Source organism: Conger conger, chromosome 7 (assembly GCF_963514075.1).
Source record: "Conger conger chromosome 7, fConCon1.1, whole genome shotgun sequence".
NCBI lineage: Eukaryota > Metazoa > Chordata > Actinopteri > Anguilliformes > Congridae > Conger > Conger conger.
The window spans coordinates 53,522,051-53,532,170 of NC_083766.1; the positions used below are offsets into that span (position 1 = coordinate 53,522,051).

At 45.7% G+C, this 10,120-nt stretch overlaps 1 protein-coding gene across 1 annotated transcript in view; it reads right to left on the reverse strand.

The window, feature by feature from the left end:
* Positions 1-904: 904 nt before the first annotated feature.
* nectin1a (nectin cell adhesion molecule 1a) overlaps positions 905-10,120 on the reverse strand; it is a 98,686-nt gene continuing 89,470 nt past the window's right edge. Inside the window, exon 6 of the mRNA XM_061247398.1 lies at positions 905-1,413. Within this exon, the coding sequence (XP_061103382.1) occupies positions 905-1,413 (509 nt within the window). The remainder of the gene's footprint in view (positions 1,414-10,120) is intronic.

Sequence of the window (10,120 nt, forward strand, 5' to 3'; positions counted from 1 at the left end):
CTCTTTCACAGTACTGAGTCCAAGTGCCGCAGGTGTACGGGGAACGTGGAGATTTGTGCCTATCGTTAACGGCGGATTTACCGCGGTATCTACAGGCCCACGGGGCACCGTAGCAAACAGATCTGAGATCGAGACCCCTCCTTAAATCTGATCTGGGAGGGGAGGGGCCAGCCCAGGACAATGAGCACGTGTGGTCATGTGACGGGTGACCAGTGGCTGTTTTTTCACAAAATGGCCGCCGTACATGCAGCTTAAGTTGTCCCCACCCAATCCGCTTCCTCCCTCCTCATGAGCCCCCTGTCAGCTGACCCTTCATCCCACCCCCAACCAAAAAACAAAGGCATTATAGAAATAACAACAATAAAAAAATAATGAAAAAACAATAACATCATACAGCCAGTGTAGGACTTTTACAATATATACTCAGCAATTCCTCCAAAAATGTAGTTTTCTTTTTCTTTGTACATACTTGATACACTTATTATAACATAAAAACAAATCTTAAAAAAGGAACATAACTCAGCTTCGTTATCGAGCAACGAGCCTTTCGGCCTCTCAATGTCAGCGTCGCGATTCGCGTCAGTTCGTCGACGGGCCTTTTCTCCCGAAGGGAATCGCTTAAGAGCTTTCCAGAACGCGATGATGATGTGCTGTCGAGTTGATGTTGCGAGCTCTCGGAAAATTAATGCGGGGATTTGAATGCCGCTTACATGAATGGGTTCTGATGAAGGGAGGGGGGGGGGGTGTGGGTAGGGCGTGGAGGCACCAGGCAGGGGCTGAGGGAGGAGGTGAGAATGGATGGAGGTGGGGGGGGCGGTCGGAGAGGGCGTGGGTTTCGGGGGCGGATGACGGTCGGCCGGGGCGGTCGTTTGGTTTCTCTCGCATGCCCCCCCCCCCACCCGCCTTACACGTACCACTCCTTCTTTGAAATGACGGAGCCGTCGGTCTGGGAGACCATGTCGTCGGCGATTTCAGGCTCGGGGTCATACTGGAAGGCCAGAGTCCGCTCGTCGTACTCCCGGCTCTCGCCTTCGTCCACCGTGAAATAGGGCCTCTTCAGGTCCTCGGCGTCTCCGTCGAAGTCCCTCTCGCTGCCCTCGAAACCGCCGCCGGGGCCTCCGATCTGGGCCGGCTTCTTCTCGTCGTCCGAGTCCTCGGGGTACTGCAGGTTCTTGGGCATGGGCGGGTGGGCGGGCAGGCCCCCGGCCTTGCTGTAGCCGTTGCCGAACACGTGCTTCTTGGTGCTGTAGTCGCCCTTGAAGGTGCGCTGTCGCCGGCGGAGGAAGACGAAGAGGAGGGCGCCGGCCGCGGCCAGCAGTGCCACTCCGCCCACAGCGCCCCCTATGGCCGCCCCGGAGCTCTGCTGCTCCTGCGGGATCTCGTGGCCCCCGGGTGGCGGGATGTTAGGGAATTCTGGGTAGGAAAAGACAGACGGAAGGGGAGAGTGTGTCAGTGCTCTGGTGCAAGGAGGTGGGGAGGGTTTTTTGGTCTTTTTTTGGGGGGGGGGGGAGAGGGGGTGGGGGAGGTGGGAAGGGGGAGGGGAGGGTTGGGGTACGTGTTTTCCTCAGGAAGGGGGAGGGGAGGGAAACAGGGAAGGAGGACACAAGGGAAAAGGGACCACCCCTCCCTCGCTAAAACCATTCTGAAAGCTTTCATTGGCCCCATTAGTCTGAAAAGTCAGTCTACCACAGTAGCCAGACACCTCCACAATAGTATAAATACAATACCAGACTTATTCTTTTACAGTAAAAATGCGGCCCATTTTGTCAGGGAGAAATAACTTTAAATATTCCTTAGTTTAGTACTGAAGATGGCAATGAATAGATTCTGAAGCCTTTAACAAAACGATGGCCAATCAATGAATAGCTGCTATTTTTTCCCACTCCAAACCCATTATCGTTCAGCTGTAGAGCAGTTGAACTCAAAACCTTTTCCAGTAACTACCGTCACAGGCAAGGTTTGAAATTTAATGTGGACGATGCAAGCTTTTTCCTTCCTCCAAAAGGCCCAGATAATATTCTCCAAAATAGAGCTACAGCGAATTTCTACAAACAGACTGTCAGAGACGGTTAAATTGTGGCAAGTTTACTTATATGCGCATTCTTCTCATTGCTGACCATTATATATTGGTTTTGGGGAAGCTAGCAGGACTAGCTTCAGTACAAGATCCATGTACTGTATCCAGAAGGATATTTAATGAACCCCACACACGGCATTGGGGCATAGAACTGGTGACCCCTGGGATATGACCTATGCCAGTTCCACCTTGTCTTACCACTGCAGAGCGCAACCATGCAGGTAGTTCCATAGCCTTAAATCTTCATAGATACTTCATGAATAATTTACTTTATTAACAGGATCTCAGCAATAAGCCATAAAAAAGAAATGCCAGCGTACTGCCTGGAGTGTTTCGTCCAGTCTATTTTCAGCTTTAAATAAAACTGGTCACTTTTTAGTAACATTGAACTCTGCCCATGGCTTCGTAATGGGCAGCATAAACAATATGAACAAAAACATCAATTAAATGTCGCTATGCTCACATAAATATTAAAAGCAAAAACATACTGTTTGTACTCCTATTTGCAAGTTTCTAAGCCACAGATAACCTGCGGCAGACATAATTACCCATAATTCACTTCACATGGCCTGACTAAACCAACCACAATAATCCTTCAATCGTGTCATACATGTTTTTCAGGACTAAAAATGTTCCCCAAATAAAAAAGAAACACAGGCTTGAGTGCATACTGAGTACTTCTTATTCCAAGTGGATGCACTCCAAGACACAGCTGCCATCTTAGCTGCAGCAGTGAAATACTGGAAGGCCGTTATGAAAAGGCTTCACCAAATTTAGGATAGAGAAACGCATCTGTCTGCTTCCACCAATAACGTACAGTAGTCATAGTCTAGCTGCACCTTGAGCAGAGTGCAGACATAATATATATAGTGTCGTTGCTGTGGAAACATAAGTACACAAAACGGAAGATAGAGAAGAGAGACCTTGTAATCCACATTGACCTGAATTAACTTTATTCGGAAGAAGGCGAAGGATGCATGCACGGCTACACACTGCCACAGAGTACTACATTAGTTTTGCAGAAGTTCATACTGTAAGTATAACACAAATCAGGGATTTAAACACAATTGCCAGACGCCGCCACAATAGCAAATAAAAGGTAAGGTATGTGATTTAAAATCATATTTAGTATTAATATAATATATTAATACTTAATATAAAGTCACTGATGCATTATTTTAACTTAGAGGATCAATTACTGTGCATGTACACAGTACCTCCAAATCATAATATTTCCATCATAGTTAACAAATGGAATGTGTTCATTCAAGACAAATGAACATGCATTAAAATCAGAAAGGTACAGAGGTTTATTGCTTTTAAGTTTTTGCTTTAGAATGTGAAAAAATGCAGCTTAAAAGAAACGGGAAATGTGTAAAAAGGAAAAGACAAAAGATGTTTTCAAATCCGATTTCAGGCAGTACTCTGAGCTATTTTTGCTCAGAGAAATGTAGAATACATCAAGAGAAATGAATAATTCAGAAAAATTCTAATGATTTGCTTTAGTGATAAATACATTTGAATGTGTTACCATTTGTGTGGTTGCGGTTGTACGTGGCGGCCCATGAATAGGGAGGGTGTTTTGTCTGTGCGCATATGGTATGTGGGTGTGTGTACAGCAAAAAGGCACAGTAAGAAAAAAGGTATTCTCAGTTATTTTATTTTCCCTCTATTTTTCTGTCTGTCTCTCTCCTTTTCTTTCTCCCCCCTCTATATCTCTCTTTCTCTCCTTCTCTCCAGCGCTCTCTCTCCCTCTTGCCCTCTCTCAAAGGTTCCCTGGGTTCAGCTGTGTAGTCTGGGCTCCTTGGTCTTAACCCAGGCCTTAATGGGATTATGCATTTGGTGGGGATGCATTACACACACCAATGAGTAAGCAGAGAGCGGGGTCACCTTTCACTAGGAACAGAGAGAGAGAGAATTCAAAACAGTTCACTTGCCGGAACTTTCTCTGTGTTCCTGCCAGTTTGCTCTCCTTGCTCGGACAGGCCAACTCTCACGTCAATCACATGACTTGAGCTGCTTATAGCCAGAGCTAAACAAAACCAGAAATGGTCATAAACATGCTCCAAATGAAATACTTGAAAGAGAACCTTCTGGAATTTTCTGGAGTGCCAGTGGTCACTCTTAAAAACCTCTTTGGGTGGCTGCTTGTGAAAATCCAGGAAAAGTTATTGCTTGATCTGACCATGCAGTCGTACATCTTTTAACAATTGAGGGCCAATGTGTGTTTGATGCAACACGCTATTTGTTTCTAGGCTTTATAGGTTTTTTAAACCTATATTCATTTATTTAACAATTAAATTTACATGACAAATTAATGGTTAATGTCAGAATATGGCATGATCCACTTCTGTAAATTGCTCTAGATAGGAGCACCTGCAAATAATTGTAATCTCATTAGTATACATATTGCCATACTTGAGCAAATATGAAATAAATGACATAGATGATATTCTGTCATTGAATACTCGCAATGATTTATAATACTGAAGAAACAATACTGGATCTGACTACAGCGAAATTCACATTTTGCTGAAAGATTTTCTGCCAGTAAGCAAGGGATTTCTTTTGTAGCCTCCATTTTGTCTGTACACTGGCCGACCAAGGGGACCAGGCGAAGGACAGGCCCAGAGATTACTGAGAGGGTTGAGATTGCAGGCAGCTTCACCCAGAGCAGGAGGACGGAGCATTAAATGCCAGATCTGTCCTCCGCAGCTGCTGCTGGGAATACGCAGGGGATTCTGGGAAGACCTGCAGGTCACCACTTCCGCGTCCCGTGTCTTTGATTCGAGAAACGGCTGCAGAGAGCAGCAAAGAAAAGGGGAGAATCAGTATCAAAAGAGCATGCGCTTCATGGGGACGCAATGACTTCTCATTTACCATGGGTAGCTAGCATGAACCTACTATAAAACCACAATGCGTTCACGGCTAATTTGAAGGAAAGGAAGCAAACGGTAACTTGTGGTGACTCGCTGGTATCAATACGAGTGCTGCATATTAGCTGGGAAAATTTATTGTAGGGAAGTTTACTTTACTGCAACTGTTTTATGGATGACCGTGCCACGCGGTTAAAGATAGCGTTAGCGTGTGAACAGCTGGCTTCCCTCAGCTAGCAGGCCTTTGTTTGTTAGCCTCTGAGGGTGAGGCGACCTCAACTGCCGCCGGCCACCTGCGCTGACATTCCAAGACGGGCGCTTGGCCCACCGGGCACGAGATCACGGAGCAAACGCAAGACACGGCAGGAGATTGGGGGCCTACAACCTTCTGACCCCGTATCCTCCCTGGGCGTGTAGTAAGGAGCGTGATCGATAAGAGCTCTGACAATGACTCATCGAAGGTCCGCCGTTTGAAAAGGTGCCATAAACAGTTTAAGGAGTCGCGGGTGTCTAAAGCCGGCAGTGGTGGTTTTATGGAATCTGCCGTATCTAACAGCAACACCTGCCAGGCCCCAGATAAAGAGCTTCGGAAAGGCCTGATATTGTCCGCAGAAGCGGAAGCTACTCCTGTCAACTGGCCCGTGGGAATTTTTTAATGGCAAGGTAACCTTGAGTACCAACGGACCATTGAGATTAATAGGTGCCAAGCAGCATGGGGAAAGGCTTTCAGTCCGAAGCCATGATAAAACCATAAACTGCTAGTGTTTAATATTCCTGTCAGGTATAGACTTTTAGATGCACTGATCATTAGGCTTTGTATTGTTGTGTAACATTTACAGCTACATTTTACAGCATGTTCCATTTACTGTTTTTATATAAAAAATGCAGTAAACATGGAATTTATTCCCATCTTGCTATTGACGTAATAAACAACAGTAAATGCCATATGCTTGGTAGCTTGTCCAATGTGCCTTTGGAAAGAAAGGGATTGTGTACATATTTCCTGATTAATACATTAATAGATGAAATGTTGAGGACAAAAACCCAGAGCTTAATATGTGTGTGAGCATTTGTGCTTCTGGATGTGTGTGTGTGTGTGTGTGTGTGTGTGTGCGCGCACGCATGTGTATGCGTGTGCACTAACCAAAAGCATGTCATTAAACAAAACCATGTGTGTATGAGTGTATTTGTCTGTGTGTGCGCGCATGTGTGCATGAGTGTGTGTGTGTGCAGATGTGGCCTGATGTGTTTACTAAACAAACTTATGTAACTAATCAAAACCGTGTGTGTGTGTACGCGCATGTGAGTTCATTTTGAGTTTATGTGTTAATATAGGTGTGTTTTGGGAGTGTTATTGCATAGGTGTGTGTGTGTGTGTGTGTGTGTGTGTGTGTACAGAAGACAGCTACCACAGAAGGTGCATGTCACAGCCTGCAGTCTCTCCCTCTCATATGTATGCCAGACGTGTAACGTGTGTATTATACGTGTGCATGCATATGTAGCAGCTGAATCCAGGCTCCGACACCCACTTTCCACAACACAGCGAAAGCTTCCAATTTCAGAAATGGGGCGGCTTCTCAACCGGCACTCAAAACCTGCAAATGGGCTTAAAAGAGCGTGTAAACAATGTGGCAAATGGCACGTCTGTGGCACAGGATGATTCCAAGATCTCCACAGTCAGGCGCGGCGTGCAAAAGCAAAGTGACAGACCCAGCGATAGCGGGGGCTAAGGTGAGGCGCTAATTCCCGAAAATTTACATTTTCGCATCTCGTCTTTGAACAGCCTGAGGCGGTTGGCCTGTTGGCGGAGAGATTAAAGTGATGTTGATGAGAGGAACCATTGCATTACTGCCATTAGCCATTACGAAGGAGAACGGGGTAAATACAAAATGGCAGCAGGGCCTTTTGCCTCTACATTACATTACATTATTGGCATTTGGTAGACGCTCTTATCCAGAGCGACGTACAACAAAGTGCATACCCATAACCAGGGATAAGTTCGCTGAAAGACCCTAGAGGTAAGTACAATTTCAACTGCTACCTGTACAACAAAGATAAGGACAAGGGGCTTTTTTTTTTTTTTGAACAAACAAACAAACAAACAGAGCAAAAGTCACCAAAGTTAACTATCCAAACACTGCTTACCTAGCCAACTAAAAATACCGATACACAAAGCAAGTCACAGAGACAACAATTAAGGTTCACAGGGAGGTAGGGAGGGATGGGGAGAGGTGCTGCTTGAAGAGGTGCGTCTTCAGCTTGCGCTTGAAGGTGGGGAGAGATTCTATAGTTCTGACCTCAACGGGGAGTTCGTTCCACCACCGTGGAGCCAGAACAGACAGTAGTCGTGAGCGTGAGGTGGAGGTTCTGAGAGGGGGAGGTGCCAAGCGGCCTGTGGAGGCTGAACGAAGAGGTCTGGCAGGGGTGTAGGGTCTGATGATTTTTTGCAGAGCAAAACAGAGCAAAACAGCTAAACAGAGCAGCGTTCAGCTCGGTTCTGCTGAAGCCCAGCTGCTTTCTGTTCCGTCTGTTTTCCCGATCGTTTGCTCTTCTGTTTATTTTTATGCAACAAGTGAATCACAACTACAGTGTCCCCCGCTCCCACACGCACTCCACCTCCCGAAACGCAAACACGATTCTCATCAACCGCTCTTCCTCAGACTTCAGCGACCTGTACACCCTAATTTATGTCGGTTTCTGGAGTGGCCGTGTACACGAGCTGGCAGAGTTATCTCTAAGACGGACTGTGTGCTTGGAGTCTCCTTCCCAAATGACACCCTGTCACTCTCCCACGTTCCCTCGGACAGACCTCTTCCATTAACCTCAGGGAGCATCCCCCAGATAAAAACACACACGCTAACCGTCTCCTTGGTCCTTCTGCTCACCCCTGGCTAAAAATACCGCTTTGGCGGTTAAAGGTTTAATGAATTACAAAAGACACGTGTATGGGTCCAGGGCCATGAATAATTCAGAGGGGTATCTAAGGGAGAGGGCTAAAGATATGACCCAAGGCCTGGATTTTTACAAGTGGACAAAAGCTTTCCACATTTCTCATGTTCCGCTAAACTAGCATGACTGTACACCTAGGCAAACCTTTGCGTAGAACAACGAAATATCGGCAACTGCTATAACATGGCTTCAAATGCTAATATCCAAGCATCCAGATTTTTTCCTGTTTTGTAACAAATCAAATGCACTGGAAATGAATATAAACATTACAGTGAATAAATTAAAAATGACACTTGTGTAAAATCTTTTTGGCGCCGGCTGACAAACTCAATCATGGCGTGCATGCCAGCTTTGTCGGTGACAAAAAGATAGCCGCGCGATTTCAGCCTTAATGAAAACCGACCTCTTCTAATGGCCGGCTTGCGCTGGGACTATTAAAACTGTAACTGTCTGCTCTGCAATTGCAGTGGATGGTTGTGATTGCCAGCGTTCCTCTAAACGCAAAAAAAAATATTTAATTGGAACTGCCGTTTTTGAGCACTTACGTTTCAGGGTTGTCTTCAGAAAATCCAGCAGTAATCGGCTTTGAAGAGTTCATTTTTTTGGAATGTAATTTTCTAAAGTTCAAAAGTCAGTATTCTAGAACTCCTTTGCTTTCAAAATACCAGTAGTGCTTCCAGGACACAACCTTATAAATAAAGTATATTCTTCAGTCAATATCCTTGAGGTACGCATAAATCAATAGGTGACTTCAGCCAGTTCAGTGCTAACATCACCTATCCTTATCTCACCCGTCTCGTCAGCTCCAGTTCAATTCAGAAATTGAACACAGTCAACCTATATAAAATAATTGGAAAAACTCAGTACATTTGTAACCATGCAATCATTGCAATGTACATAAAAACTTAAGTTCAGACATAATTTGCTGCTTCCATGCCTGGGTATAAAAAAATACGTTATGTAAAACAAAGTTATGTAAAACAAAGACAAAGGTTCAGCAAAGACCTTCCTCGCTCTCCTCGAGCGTCACAAAAAGCTGGCGGAAAATTTGGAAAAAAGGTGTCGCCGTTCCTCTCCCTCCCAGGGCTCCCTCTCCGCTCCGTCCCTTCCGCGAAACGGTGAAACGGAACGCATTCGAGCGTCTCTCCCCCGTCCTGTCACTTGCATGCATCCCTTTATTTATTTATTTCCCAGAGTGCATCGCTTTTTTATTGATTTCATTTTCACCTGGCGTCGGGGAGTCACCGCCCCATCCCCCCACCCCCCCTCCGCTCCTCCACTTAATTTTGCTCTCGGGGGCCGCACGGCTGCCCGCTCAGGCGAGCGTGAGCAGGAGTCGACGGCGCTAGCCTGCGCTCCCCGCGAGGCGGAGAACTCCGGCCGCCGCTCCTCCGGTAATCGAGGAGCGCTCCGTCGCTCCGGTAACGTTTAACCCCCGAACGCGGAGGGGCCGCCTCGTAGCCGGGGCTGACAAACAGAGGTCTGACGCCCACGTCGAAAAACCTCCCGAGTCTCCCCGCCAGGGAGGAATTCTGAGGCGCGGCCGTTAGCACGAAGTTAGCCTTCAACGGAGGAGGCCACTGTTTCATTTCCTCTTCATTAGATGGCCTTATCTTCTGACAAGAAGATTAAATAATAATAATAATAATAATAAACAAAAAACCTTTTGCAACGGTACAAGCTGCAGAAGGCTAAACAAATTAGCTTCACTGAATATTATTTGCTAAAGTGTTTATCCGTTTTACTCAGGTGGCTGCACATATGTTCTCTTCCAAAGGACACTGCATAGGAATGTCTGCTAAATGAAGGCGATGTGATTTCATTAAGGCCTTTTTGCAGGGCAAGTCGTAAAACCTTGCTGTAATCTTATTCCACTCGGAAAAGTATTAAGGTAATTAAAGGCAAGTCCCTTTCAAACAACATTAACAATTAGCATATAAAATACCTCCAGGTACATCTTTAGCTGGAATCCCTTGTCTGGCTTACTCTAATATTCTGTAAACTATCCATAAAGTATAACTGTACTGGATTCACAGCATCTGGATTGTAAACACACGTCCCTCAGGTTTGCAGTTGAGCAGCTTTAGATGAGACGTCCCTACGGACACGACTCCCACGGATTATACAAGCATACGTTGCCCTTTTTCTCCATTAATTTAACTATAGAAACAGAGATTTCCGGAAATGTTCAGTGCTTTTTGCAAGAGTGCAGCAAAAC